This window comes from Etheostoma spectabile, chromosome 11, assembly GCF_008692095.1.
Source record: "Etheostoma spectabile isolate EspeVRDwgs_2016 chromosome 11, UIUC_Espe_1.0, whole genome shotgun sequence".
Classification (NCBI taxonomy): domain Eukaryota; kingdom Metazoa; phylum Chordata; class Actinopteri; order Perciformes; family Percidae; genus Etheostoma; species Etheostoma spectabile.
In genome coordinates, this window is record NC_045743.1 from 14,566,799 (window position 1) to 14,585,542 (window position 18,744).

The window sequence follows — 18,744 nt, forward strand, 5'->3', positions numbered from 1 at the left end:
TATATATATATATACATTTGGGTTTGCATGTGGTGGATGTAAATGCATAAAACCATACCAGCGTTCTCATAAACCATATGTCCAAAAAGCTACGGAGGGATAAGCGCTGTAATTCATGTAATTTCCATGTTTGGTTTTGCTGGGCACACCACTTTGGGCTGGCCAATTTAACCGTAATCTCCGCCAAAATGACTGGCAGCTTGCGGTGGTCTTTACCCAGCTCACAGTCATCCATTCTCGGGTAAATTGAACCACCAACTACTGTTGATATGTATATATGTAAATATATCAGAGAAGGCATAAGCATGTGTTCCACTGCAGCTCCTCAGCAGTGTTGACTTTCAGTGTAGTGTCGACGTAATCTGAACATTTCCACACAGTCCTTGTTCAGAGTCCAGTCATATTGTCCATATCCACCTCTGCAAATCCCCCCATATGCTCTGGAAGACAAGAAAACACCAACCATTATATGTTGCAAAATAAGACATTAAAATTAAAACATCAATAATATGGAATTACAGAGTAATATTAAATGATATATGTATAAAATTCCATTTCCCCCCTTTGATTAATAAGAAAACCCTAAATCACAACAATATTCAAAGAAATGTGAAAATAATCACACTCAAAATGGATATCTTTCCATCATTACTCCATCTAGTTTCACTTCATCACCTCCGTCAAAATCAGCCACACTTAACAAAGGCATCGGAGAGTTCTCTCCAGGCATCACAATGCCAACCCATCTCAATGTCAAAGCTTTCGCAAAAGTCAATAGCAAAGTACAGAAGCAACTGTTCTAACACAGCGCTACAAGAGCTGCTACCAAAATATGAACCACAACTGCTCCTACTGGTTCTAACCGATTCTGCAACCAAGCATTTGCTGACCATCCAGCTTCATCTGATCAACCAAATGCATCCCCTATACTTGTCAATGCATCTATAACACTATCAGGGGAACTATCAGGGATCAAAGTATAACAATTGTCCCCCGTCAAGTTCATAGCCATACACAAGCCACCTTGTTCGGCTAAAATATAGTTGAGAGCCATGTCATGTTTCAACAGCGTCAGTCTGTGACTTCTTTTGAGTGTTTGACAGAAGGTTAAACCCTCGTATAGTTTCATTTGCAAAGCCCTGCAAAGTATAGGTATGCTAAACCTCTACACTTAACCCTAATCACAGTTTTCAATGAAGTTGGCATTGGCGAAATCGTCTGAGTTGACATTTATAATCACCTTGTTCCTCCTGTTGGGAATTATACACATAAAGACTGCAATAACTTTCAATCTTCAGTCTTCTCTTATCATTCAGCAACACATACTTTCTCCATGCTAACAGATCAAAAACTCTACCATGGCTATCTTCCCACTGAACTCTAACATTTCCTTGTATAACTTTTGACACATCTGTTTTATAAGCTGCACATTTAGCTATACTTAGCTTAGGTATCTCTTTAGGCTTCATCCAAAACTAGTTTACTGATGTTTATGTCAGGCTGTTCACACTGATAGTTACACAATTGTTCTAAGTTATTTTTAACAACACTCTCGATCTGCTGTTTGTATCAACTTTCCATCGATCCCATTTTGAATTTTAGATGAGATCACGTTCCAATAAAGTATCTAGAAGAAATGAATCCTAAAAGATTGTTTTTAAAAGTTGCCTAAGTTATTGGCACTCAAAAAGAAGACAGTTAAATTTACTCTAAACTTTTAAAGTTCCCTAACAGACCAACTGAATTAACATACATAGTTGCCACTAAACTTGGTGGAAGCTGTAACAGGTAATTCAATGCAAATGTTACAGAATGTATAATACCCATGACTAAATATAGTCAGTAATTTTTCCATCCCAAATTATGGCATGTTTTAACTTTTTATACATGTATGTTTACAGGGACTTAACATTTTTTTAAAGTAAGAATAAGTAATTCTAAAATACTAGTTTTTCCATTAGATACTACACTAGTGATGATGAAGCATTTAAATAGCAGTCACATAGCAGTTGAAATAGCAACCAGGAATTTTCAGCCAAATCAGTTTGTTGGACACACTGGTTCAGGCATGTACTGTAAGGTTAGAATCAGGGCCAGGTTTCAGACACAAGCATGTGTTTGGGTTTGTGGTTTACAAAGCCAACATGCCCTTGGCTTAAGTAAATGCTTCCTTCCATCTCAGTGTGTGTATGGCCCCATGTTGGATGCAAAAACTGCATGTTGATGAATGCAAATGTCTGACCAAGTGAGGTGAGGGTTGTGGGGCATGCTGTATGCTGTCCTGGAGCCGCAGCCAGAGTTCATGGGTAAGAGGCGTTACTAAATAAGACAAGATTTGAGAAGATGAACCTTGCCAAAATAACAAAATAGAAAACGCAACTCTAAAAACCCTGATAAAGTTGTAGCTGATAACTTGGAGTGCATGAGCCAGTGGATTTCACACTTAATTCAGCCAACTAGTGGCTCATAACCAGCTGGATGTGTTATATCCCTCCCTGAGTAGAAATGGAACTGCTTTGAGAAATTATTCAATAAAAAATGAGTCACGTAGAAGATCTTTTGCTGCAGGAAAAATGTGACTTAATGATGAATCCAATCCACATGAAATCCACAATTATAAAAGCAGTATGACTGAATAGCCATACAGATTCTATATGACGGGACGGGTTGTAAAGTGAGTAAAAAAAACCTTGCGTTAAAAGTAATGATAGACAATGCATCATGTTCTGGTTCGGATTGATAAAAGCTATGAATTGAAAGGGGAATTGGGGATTTTTTTTTTAAACCATGTCCTTAAAAGTCTACAACATTGCCAGTGAAAAGATTATTAAAAATCTGGAGATGTGCTAGCCTTTTGAAAGTGTGTCCTTTTTACTGCTCCTCAAAAGTGTTCACCTTTTTAAGGAACCGTATAATTAAAGATGATCCCTGTCAGTGGTGAATATACTGTGACAAACACTGTTCACATTTGTGAGAGGAAAGTATGTGAAAGGCCATACAAATGAGTTTGGGCAACCAGAAGCTGAAATAAATATGTTAAAAATGGATGGCTCCCAGTTCAAAATCAGAATGTCTGTATACTGTACCTGCAATGCTGGGCATTTCCAATAAAAGGTACTGGGGATGACAGAATGGGGTTGGGACTGGAGTAAGTAGGTCCAGAAAGATAGAACACTACTCCAGATAATGGGCAGAATTAAATGCCAACAGGGACATATAATTATTCTCACTGTGGTGCAAATTGGGCTAATACTGTAGCCAATGATAATGGTTAGTTTATCAAAACAGGTTTGTTAAAGGGAAAATAAGATTCACCTTTTGCAGGGTCATCATAATAAACATCACTCTTTAACCTAAACACTTGCATTGCAATACAAGCGTTTTTTTTTTATTATTATTGTGAATGTTGCATAAACACACTTTAATAATAGCTATCATCCCCTCTCCCTTGCGATGGCTTTGTAGAGGCCTGTACTGAATGTAAATGACCATCCCACACATTTTCAGCAGACATGTAGAAAGCCAACAGGTTTTGTCAGAGGGCAAAATTTAAAAGTCAAATAGAAATCAATAACATGGATTAAAGGCATGTTTGTATATTAGTGAATCTTCAATGATATAAAGTGTTGGGGGGGGTCTGGTAAGATTGCTTCCCTATATCCCAGAGTGTCCATGAGACAGCCTTGTATTTGAACATTGTAATGTACTGTGTAGTGTGTCTTTTTGCACTTAACAAAGCTATGCAAATCCCTTCCACCACTCTCTCCTCAGCCAGCAGACTGCAGGAGCATTCACACACCTACTCATTTGTTCTTTGTTTTTCTTCTTATTTAATTCATGTAATTAACTCATATTAGGTTTATCTGTATTTTTGAGGTTCCTCATTGATGTTGCTTCCCTCTAAGCTTGGGCTGAGCCACTGTTTCACTGTTTTAATTCACTGAATGATTATCCCTGCAAACATTTATGCCAAGAACCAAGCAGATTAAAATGTCTGTTTTAGGGAAGTTATTCCTTTCCCACCTTGTGGCAAGGCTAGTTTTTAGCCGAGCCGATTGCTGGAAATGCCTTTTGGCACTGAAGCAGTTGATCACTCGCTAAGAGTTTTTTTTATCCGGAATTACCTCAACTACGAGACGTCCTTGAGAATACAGTCATAAATGTGCACAAAAAATATTGGGCCGATATTTTTTATATCTTGGTCGAGCAATATGCAAGATTAGCTGCGGACACACAGTTACAAGCATGCAGGCCTGCACACACCCCACCCACACACAGGACCAAACGCATGATGGAAGAGATAAACTTTGCTGCTTGGTCTAGTAAATGCACCATTAAGGCTCAAGATGCAAGTTGCAAACACAAACAACCTGAATTTCCATCTCTGAAAGGAAATTTAACCAGGTTAATTTCAACAAAATGTAAAGCGATGAAGCATCTTGCTACAGATTAAATCCTTCTTGTGGCGATTACTTGTTTTTGTAAGAAAGGAGGCTTACAGTAAAGGCTTTTTAGTTAAAAAAAATTAAAATAAGAACAATTTTTTTGTTTTCAAGGCAAGTTTTTTCTTTATTCTGTAGTGGTTCTGATGTGCCTCTCATTTTGATCCTGGCTCCTGTTCTCAATTCTTATTTAAATGTATATATTTGTTTCTTAACCACAGATAGTTCTGTCTTTTCTGACAACGAGTGGCCTTACTTCTTGGACAGTTTTCATTTTGATGTAAAAAATATAAAATTAGTGGTGAAATATCAAAACCAGCCGAATTGGACTAAAAGTCTGCTTTCAGTTAATTGAGGTCTACATCAGGTGTTTAATAACATTAATAACCCATCTGGCCTTGCTGTGTGTTCTTCTTTGTGATGTCTGTATCGCACTTTGATCAAACACGTCTCATTAGATAGTGTACACATCATTCTGTCAAATGTATTTAGCTTTTATGTTAATCTGCTATTATGAATCCTTTGTTTTTGTTCAATACATCATAGATATCTAAAAAAGTCTGATAAATGATTGTGCTTGAAGGTTAAATTAGCATTTCACTAGATTTTAACATGAAAGCTGCACAGATATGATCTTTGCAGCTATGACTTGTGGAATGACAATTCCGTAGCTACATTTCTTTGTGTGACCATTTAACCAAATATAAAATAAATTAATAGACCTGTCCCTTCCTTTTGCTGCTCAATCAAAATGTGGTGCAGATAACCATAAAACACTATATAGGTAAATCTAAAACAATACCAACAACGTCAACTTGCTGGGATGAGATCTTGTCACATGTGCATTGTATAACTGGAATGACATCTTTGCCTCCCCCTGTGTTTGCAGGAGTCAGTTGTGTTGGGGAGATGGGTGAGTCGGCCAATATGACTGAGTGCCTGCGATGGGCTGGCCCCTTGCCCCCTCAGATCAGAGAGTGCAGGGTGGCTTGTAAGGATGACTGCGCTCTAACTTCTTGGTCCAAGTTCTCTGAATGCTCTGGATGTGGCAGCTCCCGCAGTCGCAAACGCTCGCTTACAGGTAAAGACTTGTCTTCACAGATTGTGAAGTTTCATCTTCACCAGTGGAATGATGGGATTTGTAGGTCAAGCATGCTCACATTACAAAATCTCAACACTGCACATTGGTTGCTGTTTATCTTGCTCTCCATTAGCCAGTGTCAATACTGTACTAGAACCTTGTGGACCACAATTGGAAACATAACGTAGAGACCTTGCACACTCATTCAAATTCATTTAAAGAGTAACTACGTTCCGTCATATTCAGGGTTGTTGTCATGGCAGCATATTCCTTCATGTGCTGAAAAGCCCCTGTGGCTTTGACATACATACCGCAATCCAGTCCAACCTCTTTTCTCGTTCTGGTTCTGTTACTGTAACTTTCTACTGTCCCTTTTGTGTTATGTTTGGTCTAAATTAGGTCTCTCACAGCTTGTAATCCCTTATTTCAGTGCAGATGGCAAAATCTGACTTACTTGCTGTGGTTGCAGACCAGGCTGGATACTATTTGTCTTCATGAATATTTGATCCGATGCCAGAGGGGTTGTAGTAAACATACCCTGTCTCCTTTTATAATTCTCCTAGAATCCAACACATGAAATCAGCTCAAGCTCTGTGGTAGGTTTATTTGGGAAGAGTGTGTGTTCATGTTAAGTGGGTTGTAATGGACAATGTAACTCTTTTATGCCAACTTTAACGCTTTCAGAAATGTCTTTGTCAGGTAAATTGATGGAAAGCAAATCCACTGTAGGGTTTAAGCTCTAGTATGTGGTTAAGGAACTTGACAGCGTACCAGGACATCTGCTTAGATAATACAGCTATGTTGAAAAGCTTCCTTGAGCAATATTGCATTATAGTCTGCGTGTCTAAAGTCATTGTGGTGGTCCAAAAGGCTGTTTAACAAAGTGCTGTACAGTTGCAGTGCATGTCTCTTGGATTTCCTATGCTGCAACTACATTCATACAGAGATCATTGGCAAATGCTGTGAATGGTATAAACACAAAAGCTCTATTACTAATAGCTGGGAATATTGTTGGAAATTGGCAAGATGTTTGTGCTAGACAAAGTACACAACACTATTACTTTCACAATATTTTTATTTTGCTCATGGATACAGACAATTGTTACAATTGAAACCACAAATAACATTATACATGATCGGAAAGTAGCTGGATGAAGACAAAATCTTATTTTTCCAGCCCCTTTGTCGGATACAACAAACACAAATAGATAGGCTGTTGCTCAATTAACAGTTCTTTTTACAAAGAAAACTGAGAGAGAGAACAGAAAATAAAAGGAATTTATTTATGTAGTTTGCACAAAGCACATAATGACAAATATTCCTCGGTTTTGTATGTATCATTTTTGTTTTGTCATATCAACAGCTTCCCTCATATCATGTCACTGAGGGCTTGAAAGAAGGAGGACATAAAATGAGCAGCCATGCCCCAGCACTTGTGTTATTGTTTTACCTTTTCATCAGCTTCTGTCACCCCGAAATCTGCTTCACAAACATGCAAATCATTGGATTTTTACTTTACATCTTTGATGTTACGCCTCAGACATTTAATGTCTCACTCAAAAGTGATTGTTTGGCTTTTTCTAGAGTTTGGATGTTCTCTGTGTGTCTGGCTGTTTTTCCTACTGATTTCCGAAAATACTGTATAAGCCAATTGAACTGGGTACTGTTCATTGGCCCACTGGCATGACAGTGCTACTGTAACTGCAGTGCTAATTGCTGAGCCAACCATGTTGTCCTAATGCCAATTAGGACAGTTCAAAGCAAGGCAGTTCTGGAGAACAAAGGGCTGCTGCCACCTTTCTCTAAAGAATTTGGGTTTTGATTTGATTTGATTATTCTATAATGCTCATAGATCTGTCTACTGACTGGTGACCTGTCCAGAATACCAGCCCAGTTTGCTAAAAATTACATTCCCATACAAACTGCATTCTCAGTTGTTTTGAGGGACACTTATGTTGTCCCGGATTATTTTTGTCTTTGAGGCATAACAAATACATTTCCAATGAAAGTATGAGTGTCCCATGTGAAACCAAAAGTCAACATTGACTTGTGTAATGTTGTAACGTACCTTAACTTAACTTGAGTGTAAACCTGAACCTTTTGTAAAAGGTTTTGTGTAGAAGGATGTAACAAACTCATTAAACTTATTTTAACCCAAACCACATCTTTTTCTAAACCTAACAAAGTGGTTTTGTTTCGATTCACAGTGTTAACCATGTGTTTATAACAGCAACCCTTTCACAACGTGCTCTGGTTCCTGGAAAAAGTGTCCTTCCATACGTGACTGAAAATGCAGTTTCATTGTGTGGGAACGTTATTTATAGGAGACAGGATTAAGAATACACACCATCTGTGCAGCTCTACTGCCTATTGCCCGATATGAGTTTGGAGACTGCGTAGTAGGCTCACATTATAACTGTTCTTCTTTTTTTGCTGGCTAATAAAGGACTGGGCTTGTCAAGGTACTGTGTGTTAGCAGAATGGTCAGAGGTGCATGTTCCTTCCCTGCTTGTAGATGAATGCATGCTAGGATAGACCCCCTAAATCACTTAAAGTGCTCTTATTATGCTTATTTTCAGGTTCATAATTGTATGTAGAGGTTGTACCAGAATAGGTTTATGTGGTCTAATTTTCAGGAAACCCCATATATTTGTTGTGCTGCACATTGCTGCAGCCCCTCTTTTCACCCTGTGAGTTGAGCTCTCTGTTTTAGCTACAGAGGGAGGCTTCTCATCTTTGTTGGGAGTCACACATGCGCAGTAAGTAATGCTAGCTTGTCAGATGCAGAGTATGAGGGAGTGCCATTCTAGCAGCTAGGCGAGCATTTTAACGTGTGCTCCAAAGTGACGCAGGTTCGCCACAGAAGTAAAGGCTGGACTACAGTAGAGCTGTTTGGAGCTGTTTGTGAACAGTGTTTTCTGTTGGAGATATTAAGTCCCTTTGGGGGGAACTTTGGGCTTTTTTCCTTTGTAGACCTATAATGTGCACAAAAATGTATATAATACAATAAAGGAATTGGATGAAGCCAAAAAGCATAATAGGAGCACTTAAAGTCAAAACTTGTGACTCCATCTTCAGTAGATGAGGTGTATACTGGATTTTCAGACTTCTCAGCCACAGTGGCAATCACAGTCTATATAGACTAATTCGATCCCTGGCAGTGGATTTGCCATTATGAATGAATTAAATTTTATCTTTAACTGAAATCATATATACTTACAATGAATAGGCTAAATGACATCATGGTGGAGAAAAGTGAAGGCCTCTGTTTATCATACATCAGCAAAACACAAAATTAAAAACTCATTCTTAGTAATCACTGTTGGTCTTTGTCTACAGCTTTGAAAACTTTAGGCTCTGTTTACTCTGAAAGCACATTATAAAGGATTCCAGCCTTCTAGTTTGTTTATATTAATTAAACTGATGTCTTCACATTAATAGGATAATGATTAATTGATGTTTAAATGATACACATTTATGCAGATGCTGCTGTAATCTGAATCTGAGTCCCTTGTCAGAATAAAGGACGACTTGACTTGGGTGGAAACGTTTTCAGAAAATGATACACGCATAAATGGGTTTTTCCTGTCGCTTTATTGCCAAGTATTGAGTTGTAGCTAATTTCTTTTTCTCAATTGGCATGTTGAATTTTGTTTGGGCATTCAAACATTAAGTTCTGTGAATTATTTCTGCCACACATCAGAGGGCAGAGTTTGTGTGTGTATCTGTAAGAGCTTAACTGCAGATAAATGGTTTAGCTACACTATCCAGCTTTGTTACTGAGCCATTCAAAATTCCTCCGACTCTCTTCTTTGTCAGAATAAGCCTTTAAGTACCTCCTGTGTATCACTTTAGCCTGGCCTTTCATGGAAATACTATGGTTCTAATGGTCAATTTCCTATAAGGGGACTATAAGGGGATTTATTTTATTTTATAGCTCAGTTTTATCTTTGCTCTTGTGTATTCTTTACTTTGTGTTTTGCTTCTCTTCTTAAATTGTCTTATAGTATACTGGTATTAAATTGTGTTATTTCATCTAATTGATGAATTTATAAACTCTTATTACACAGAGTAATTAGTAATTAATTGGTTGAAATCTACTTAAAGTTCCAAGAAAAGTGGGGAATATAAGTTCAGTTCTAACAACTGAAGGTAAAGCACTAGGCTGGAGTGCAGGGAGAAGATTTGTCTGGGATTTATTATGCACCTATCTCACAGTATATGGATTTTACTATCAGGCATTATGTTACACAGGAGAGCTGGGCTACAACAGAATAGAGTGACTTTTATGACGTGACTGTTCTGGGACTGTTGGCTTGTATTGTGAGCCATAAATATTGAAATTTGTGGAATTAGAAAATATATGTAGACTATATAAAATATAGATATACTCCCTGTGCCATTACCCATAGGGTTCTAAGGAGACAAATTGAAGCTCAAAGTGGTCCGCTTGCAGTGGCAAATAGTAATTTCCTAGGATAATGTATGCATGACCAGCCCTACTCTGCCTCTGCTTGGCTAGTACTTGTTGCCTTCTATGGTTGGATTGGTTAGGTTTAGGCATGATAGGTGGGATTGGTTAGGGTCGGGGCAAGAAAAGAAACTTCTTGGGCGGCACCGGAGGTTGCCACTTGATCAGCATACATCATGCCTGCCTTAAGTTGGCCTTTTGTTATTGTCAAAACAGCTGTTTTTTTCCTGTTTGTCTTTGAAGACGATTTCAAGTCCTAAATTCTCTCTGTGTGCCACTCTCCATGGTAAACCCTACTGCGCTGAAAATGACTGGGTCATGTTGGTTAGTAGCCTGACACAGTCATGAATGCTCTTTTGTGCTTATGTGTTTTACTGTGAGAGTTAAGTCAGTAAACAAATACTCATGAACCAGTACAACCAACTACTAAAAATGAGGATTGCAAATGCAGCATGATAAAGCATCAACAGTTTTTGTAGAACATCCATCATGTTTTTATCAGTTTAGTCAAATCAATGACAGACACCAAGTGGAGGAAAGGTTAATGTTGGCATTTCCATGAAGGGGACATTAATCATCTATTATCTATCCATTGAAATATTTGTCAAGTTAATTCATCTGTGGCCTTGGCATTCCACAGAAAGCTAAAGCTCCTTCCCTCACTCCATGTTTTCAGATCCTTTCAGCACACTTCTGCAGTGTTATAGAGACATATAAGACTGCAAAGTATTAAGGCTGCTAATGGACCATCAGATCAACAAACGTTAAACAGAGTTTATTTTGAAAATTATGTTTAATTCCACTGCATAATGCTTAAACAAGTTAAATACTGCAGACTTAAATGCAGATTGTTTGTGGTGTCTGTTGGTCTATATGGTGCTGCCACCAGTAAAGTAGTTGTCAAAGTGAAGTTAAGTCGCACTGGCGCTCTACAATCAACCACCAACAGCGGCGTAGATTGAACAGATTGTTGGTGAATTGCTCTGTGATGGCAGTAAGTTCAGTTAAGAAACAGATGGGCTGCTCACTGGGCACACAGGAGCCCGAGGACACCCAGGATCCATTAAATAAATAGGGGTGCACAGATATAGCAGGATTAGCAAAACTGCAGTGCAACTCTTTCAACAGGCTTTGTGTGTGTGTGTGTGTGTGGTGTGTGTGTGTGTGTGTGTGTGTGTGTGTGTGTGTGTGTGTGTGTGTGTGTGGTGTGTGTGTGTGTGTGTGTCTTTCTCTCTCTCCATATGGCTCAGGAATTTTGTTAGCACTTTTATTTCCAAGGAAGAGGTACAAAAAAAGATGCTACGGTAACCAGGTCAACAGTAATATTATTTGTTTTTTTGGTTGGCTTATATGGTGGGTTTCAAAGTATCCATTGGGCTCACATTCTTTACAAAACTAGTGTAGTAGCATTCCAGTGGTTCCATATTCTTCGACCTAGTCCACAAATGTTTTGTTCTTGTTCCAGTAGCCCATTTCTCATCTGGGTGCCCTTATTCCCTAACACTTGACTTGCACCTTGTTGACCCGGGCAATGTCTGAGCTGCTCATACTTGAAGTAGGCAGGTAGCATCTAGGATCTTACTGAAGGACACACACTGGATTTGGTCCAGCCAGTTTTCCATTTGCTTGGATTGTCTCTATTACATACTGTTAACTCAACACAAACTCTGCATGGGGACCGATGCTTTTATCAAATGCTCTTGTCAAATTACTTTGTTTTGGTTAGTGTTAGGATGTAGGACAGAGGTTTTGACAGGAGTGACTCTTTCTTTGTCTTTTTTGAACAACGTACAACACAACACTCAACATGTTGATGACAGCAGCATAATAACCCCAACCCCACATAACAGAACCCCATGGCTCTCTTATGTAATTCTAGTCAATGATGTGAAACAGGCAATCAATCATGTGAAAGATTTTACAGCAGCATGACAGCTTGACAGTTTGGATCTGTTACTTGTCCAAATATTAAAAGTGACAGTGTGCGGAGTGTACACATGCCTTTCAGCTGCTACAGTATGTTGCTTTTCTGCTCATGATTATCTATACTGTAGTCCTCAGATATAATCGACAGGACTAATTATTTGAAGTCTGTAGTGAACTGTATTGAGAGGTTAGCTCTAATAGTCATAATATAAGTCTTAATGGAGGTCTTTAGCTTGAAAATGAAAACTTAATTTGCACCCTCATTACACAAAAGAGCTGGTGTTTTGGGGGTGTGCTTTTCAATTTCAAAGAAAGAAATCACTGGTGAAACAATTGCTGCCAGTCCATGGTGCATCTCTCCATCCATTTTCTAATATTCACTGATGACATGTTTTGCGTGTAGTTGCAATCAAGTTTGATTTCAGGTAGACAATTTTGGCACCACTTTCTTTTCTTTATTAAAAGATACATCAGTATATTACATGAAACCCACAAGACATGTAGTGGGTTGTAAGGGTGAGTACGAAAAAAAAAAAAAAGAACTCTTGCTCTGTCCTGGTGAAGTTACGAAGGACTGCCATGATCATCATAGTAAATATATTAAAGTTACAAAGTTATGTAAAACAACCTTGACTGAGGGAAAGTGGGTAGACCGAAAACCGAATTAAAGCACTTAAATCACAAAAAATAACTCCAGAACTTAACATTACCAACTAATGATAAGCTTTGTAACAGCGTGTGAATATCAGAACTCCATGGGCTGCGATTCTTCCACTGTTGTCAGCCACTTGAATCAAATGTTCTCTGTGCACTGTTAATTATTAATAATAAAAAGCAAACACTGTGTGGTGTTGAGAACCCATGGATGAAGAATGTGAGGAAATAAATGTGCATCAGAAGATAAAAGGCAAGAGCGTCTTGAGGGAAAATGTGTGTCTTTTAGTATTTCTTGCTCAGGAGGAGCTCAGCTGCAGCAGTTCTATTTCGTATAGGCTTCGCCCTCTAAGGGCTACGCTATTGGGTTTATCCCTTCGCGCATGCGCAGTCGTGAAGATTTTCTTTCCCGCCCTAGTGTCCAGCTCGGGCCTCAACTACGTCCGCATTTACTGCATATATACAGAGCGGACCCGTTGTTCGACTCCCACTTTTTCTTCAACTTCGCAGTATGAAGTCAAGCTCAAGACCTTCCACCGGTGCCCGTGTCTGCCCCTCCTGCCGGACCGGCTACATCCTTCCGCCGGACCTCCACCCCCGTTGCGAGGCCTGCCTGGGTGCGTTCACGCCGGCCAGGCTCTCACCCGCCACGCCTCCTGCCAGTTTTGCGCCCGCCTGTCGTCAAAGAGCTAACTCGACGGGCGGAAGCTTTTCTGGTTTGCCAGGCTGGCGGGGACGGAGACGGCAGCTGGGCAGACAGACAGGAATCCGGCGGCACCTTGGAGCCGCTGGCGGACGGCGTTTTCGACGAGCATGAGTCCGCTGACTCCGCTCTCTCTGACAGCGCCTCCATCACCGGTTTCCCCTCCTCCCCTCTGGGAGGGTCCCCCTCCTCCCCTTTGGGGGGATTGGGCCTCGAGACGGCGATGATGCTTTCCCGCTGGAGCTCTCTCCGTCTCCGAACGGCCTGGGGCACGCCCGAGCGGCTTCCCCTTTGCCCCACCCGGCTCCAGCCTCCACCGCTAAGGCTCTCTTTGCCGACCTGCCGGAGATCATAAGGAGGGCGGCGGACTTAGAGGCATAGCGCTCCCGGCGGAGCTGCCAGCCCCCGCTCGTGGCCTTTTGAGCGGTGATGTTTATGCCCAGGAGCCGCCCTCTTCACGGGCCCCACTCTGGCCGCGCTTCGCGGAGCTCGGCCATTTGTGGAGGAGGCTTTCTCCCAGCCGGGGAAACTGAAGGCTCCCGTCTCTCGCTATGCCCCGTTTACTCGGGTTCAGGGCGATACGGACGCAGGTTTTCCTTCAGTCCTCCCCTGGAGGGGAGCCTGGCGTCCATTTTGCTTCCGAAAGCTACTTTCTCTTCGGCCACCGGAAGCCCACGCCTCCCTCTCCCCAGGATCAAGTGTGCGCTCAAGTCACTGACCGGGCCCACCAATGTGCGCCCAGGGCTGGCGGCACAAAACAACATTGCCTTACTGGCCTCCGCCGTCTCCGCGATGGCACATACTCCGGCGCCCTCCCCTCGGAGCTTGCCACGGAGATTGGTAAGGCTATGACCGCCATCCTTACCCTGACCACGGCGTCCACGGTGGCGCTGTCCAGGGTGAGGCTTGGCAGACTGTGGCCCAGCGAAACATCTGGCTCCACATGTCTCAGCTGCCAGCGGACATTAGACGCGAGCTTCTGTACGGTCCCATAGCCCCGATGGACTATTTGGGCCGCGCCTACAGACTGCCACGTCTCATCTCCATCAAGCGGCGGAGGACGCCGAGCGGCTTCGGAGGCTCGGCTCGGGAAGGCTCCTCCTCAACAGCCCCACCGTCGCCATGACAACCGTCACAAGCGGAAGCGCCCCGCAGCATCGGCTGCGGCTGCGTCTTCCCAAGCTTCGGCGTCGGGGCCCCACCACCGGTCCCCCTCCGCAGCGACAGACGATGCCACACGGCCGTCAACCTGCACGAGGCCGGAGGACCATGAGAGCGGCCCCCACCTGGTCCAACCCGCCTCCCGAGCCACCCAGCACAGCAGCAGCGGCGGTGGCAATGACGGACGTGGGGATCGACTGTCCCTCTTCAGCTGAGAGTTGGAAACACAACGGCCCTTTTAAGGGCCACTCCCTCACATCTAAAGAGCTGTTTCCCCTCAGCCGAACAGTCCCTGTTTGCTCTAAACAGGGCACTGTTATGACAGTTGTTCCCCACACAAGCACACACCAGGCCGTCGCCGCGAGCGGGGCGCCACTGCGTCCCCGCTGCGCAGGCAGCGGAAATGAGCGTCCTCCCACGGGGGACGACGACGCTTGTCCACCCACCTCCCCACGGCGATGCCGGCGGGGCGGGGGTCGGGTTAACCCAGTGACCGCTCCCGCCCCACACGGCGGCGACCGGCCACTGCCCTTTCGAAAAAGCCCTACCATGGGCTGGGCGACGCGATCACTCGTCTCGCCCAGCGGCGGGATGGGCTCTGCGCTCCCTGCTTGCCATGTCGGGAACAACACTCAGACATGTGCTCGCCCACTGTCAGAGTGCAGCGCGGCATGGATTGGCTTGACACACATGGACTCGTGGATGTCAAAGCTGATAACACGGGGTTACACACTCCAGTTCGCCTCCCCCCCGCCCCTTTCGCGGGTGTGTTGGAGACGACGGTTTCATCCCTGGCAGAGTCAGACGCAATGACGTCAGAGTTAGAAGGGTTGCTGGCGAGCGGAGCTATTTCCCGCGTCCCTCCAGGGGAGGAAAACGAGGGTTTTTACTCTCGCTATTTTTCTCACCCCGAAGAAGTCAGGAGGACTGCGTCCCATCCTCGACCTGTCGAAATTCAACCGGGTATGTCATGGAGCGCCCCTTCCACATGCTCACCATCAGGCACGTGTTGGAATGTGGGCCCCAACGAATGGTTTACATCCGTGGATCTGAAAGACGCTTACTTTCACATCCAAATCATTCCCAGGCACAGGAAATTCCTGCGCTTCTCCTTCCAAGGGGCCCGTTTCCAGTTCAACCGGCTGCCGTTCGGATACTCACTAGCCCCCGCACCTTTTCCAAGTGCATGGAAACGGCGCTCCAGCCTCTACGGGAGGGGCATCAGAGTCCTCTTTTACTTGGACGATCTGCTCATTCTAGCCCCTCTCGGGAGCGGGCGGCGCTGCACACTATGGAGGTTCTGCAGCACCTACAAACGCTGGGTTTTGCCATAAATTGGAAGAAGAGCGCCCTCGTCCCCGCACAATCGATAGTTTATCTGGGCGTAGACATGAGCTCGATCAGCATGAGAGCCAGGCTGTCAGCACCGAGGCAGGAAGCCCTGACTTCTCTGTTGTCCCGCTTCAGGCCGCGGCGCGCGACAGTGTCAGCGCTGTCAGTTATGCGGCTCTTGGGCATGATGTCCGCGGCACACACGGTGGTCCCCCTGGGTCTCCTCCACATGAGGAAAGTCCAGAGGTGGTTTCACCGCCAGCGGCTCGATCCCATTCGCCACAAATGGCGAATGCTGTCCATCCCTCATTCCCTCCAATCAGACCTGGCATACTGGGGGAGTCCCCAAACCCTGTCTTCCGGGGTTCCCCTGGGCAGAGTGAGTCATATGTGACGGTGTACACAGACGCGTCCCTCATGGCTGGGGGGGAATGTGCGAGTCACAGGTGGTGGGAGGGGCCTGGCCTCCCCCCTCTCCCTCACATAAACTGCCTGGAGCTGTCCACGGTGTTGAAGGTGTTGAAACACACGCTTCACGAGAGAACACACAGTGCACACTGTGGTTCTCCTGACCGCGCGGGACAACCCTCCCCTCGGCGTAGACGCCTTCTCCCTCAAACCCTGGCCCAAAACCCTCCTATATGCTTTTCCCCCGGTCCCCTGATCCCTCGCCTCTGGAGCGCGTCCAGGAGGAGGATCTGTTAATTGTTCTGGTGGCACCGGAGCGCACGGAGCGCGTCCTGGTTCCCAACCCTCGTTCAGCTGCTGGTGGCTCCCCCCTGGCAGATTCCGTGGCGGAGAGACGCACTATCGCAGCTGAACGGTGCGATCTGTCATCCCCCAGTGATAAATCAGAGACTGTGGGGCTGGTTGCTGAGCGGGAGCGCTTACAGAGATTAGGCTTGCCCCCCGCCGTGGTACGCACTATCCAGGGCTCCAGAGCCCCCTTACATAGCAGGCTACGCAGGGCGCTGGTCTGCCTTCCAGCGCTGGTGCACAGAGAGGGACGCAGACCCCACATCGTGTCCCCTACCTCTCGTGCTGACGTACCCACAAACTTGGTGGATAATGATTTGGCTCCATCTACAGTCAAAGCATACGCAGCAGCCATCTCATCCTGTCACGAAGGTTTCGGTGAGAGGACAGTTTTTGCGCATCCCCTGGTGAAACGTTTCCTGAAGGGGGTTAGGCGTCAAAAACGGCTGTTCGCCCCCTCGCCCCCAATGGGACCTAGCTCTGGTGCTGTGGGCTCTGGGGAAGCCCCCCTTTGAGCCCTTGACACAGGCTTCGCTCAGAATGCTGTCGCTTAAGACAGCACTTCTCCTTGCCTAACGTCGGCCAAAAGAGTGAGTGATTTATGTGCACTGTCAGTTCTCCGTCCTGCCTCTCCATTAGAGGGGACGGGAGCGCAGCCACCTTACAGCCAAATCCCTCCTTCACACCGAAGACTTTAACTAGTTCTTTTCGGTCAAGGGTGTTTTCCCTCGAGGGTTTTTTCCCCCACCTCACGCTAACGGTGCGGAGGAGGCTTCCCACCGGTTGTGTCCGGTGCGCGCTCTGTCACAATACATTTTACGCACGGCAAATATCAGGAAAACTCAGCAGCTGTTTGTGCATTATAGAGAACACTCCAAGGATCAGCCCTCTCAAAACAGCGTCTGTCTCACTGGCTGTGCGAGGCTATTACCCAGGCTTATAGCTCGGAAGGGAAAGAGCCCCCCCAAGACATTCGGGGTCACTCTACGAGGGCTCTGTCGGCGTCTGCGGCTCTATTTAAAGGCATGGCAGTAGCGACATTTTGCGCGGCAGCCTCCTGGGCTTCCCCGTGCCCCTTCATCCGCTTTTATCTGCGAGATATGTCTGAATCTTCCATGTCTCATGCGGTTTTGTCCACAGTCAGTGACGCGTAATGCCGCGCTGAATGTGCAAAAAAAAAAAAAAAAAAAAAAAAAAAAAAAAAAAAGCGGATGCCTTGATTGTTGCCAATCTCCTTCACACCTAGTGCTGAATGACCCTGCTCTGCTGTCTCACCTCTCCTGTACCTGGGGTATTTCTTGTGAGACACAGTTTTATCTCATACATTGTCATAATCATGTTGCATGCACGGAGGTAATCATGTCTCTCCGTTGCATGCGCGACAGGATCAATCACGCTTAACCCCCATTAATCATTGTACTACTGCATCATATTGCGGGCACATGAACCTTTCCGGCCACGCCATTGGCAGGGCAGGCTTTGTCAGAAGAATGATCTGGACTAGCCTCTGTACATTGTTGCTGGGGCAATGTGGTGTTTGTTCGGCTTGTGGACCTTGTGCCGCAGGTGGCATTGACTACATCAGCTTCGCCCTAACCCAATAGCGTAGGCCCTTAGAGGGCGAAGCCTATACGAAATAGAACGTTAGTTACTTTGGTAACTCCAGATTCTATTAGTATAGGCGTAGCCTCTAAGGTCCGGGCCACCTGCTCCTAGAACATTAGTTGAAGAAAAAGCTGATGTTTTTGGGAGTCGAACAACGGGTCCATATATATGTCGTATATATGCAGTAAATGCGGACGTAGTTGAGGCCCGAGCTGGACGCTAGGGCGGGAAAGAAAATCTTCACGACTGCGCATGCGCGAAGGGATAAACCCAATAGCGTAGCCCTTAGAGGGCTACGCCTATACTAATAGAATCTGGAGTTAACAAAGTAACTAACGTTTTCACTCTTTCACTGTAGCACGCAATGTCTGTACTGTATGTGTTTTGCATACAAATGACATACTAAAGGTGAGAAATATAGATATCGTGTTTCAGTTGAATAAAACCACAATCTTGTTTGCATCCTACATATGGCATTTTTCCACAGCTGGTAACGGCTCGCCTCGGCTCGCCTCGGCTCGGCCCGCCTCGGCTCGGCCCATTCTACGTCCGTTTTCCATTGCAGATTGAGTAAAGCCTCAGCGTGGCTGGTCACCATAGCAACGCGTGATGA

General features: G+C 44.5%; 1 protein-coding gene across 2 annotated transcripts in view; it reads left to right on the forward strand.

Moving 5' to 3' along the window:
* thsd7ba (thrombospondin, type I, domain containing 7Ba) overlaps window positions 1-18,744 on the forward strand; it is a 190,109-nt gene that overhangs the window by 134,063 nt on the left and 37,302 nt on the right. For both annotated transcript variants that reach the window (XM_032529739.1, XM_032529741.1), the window contains exon 14: window positions 5,332-5,523. In XM_032529739.1, coding sequence (XP_032385630.1) covers window positions 5,332-5,523 — 192 coding nt within the window. The remainder of the gene's footprint in view (window positions 1-5,331; window positions 5,524-18,744) is intronic.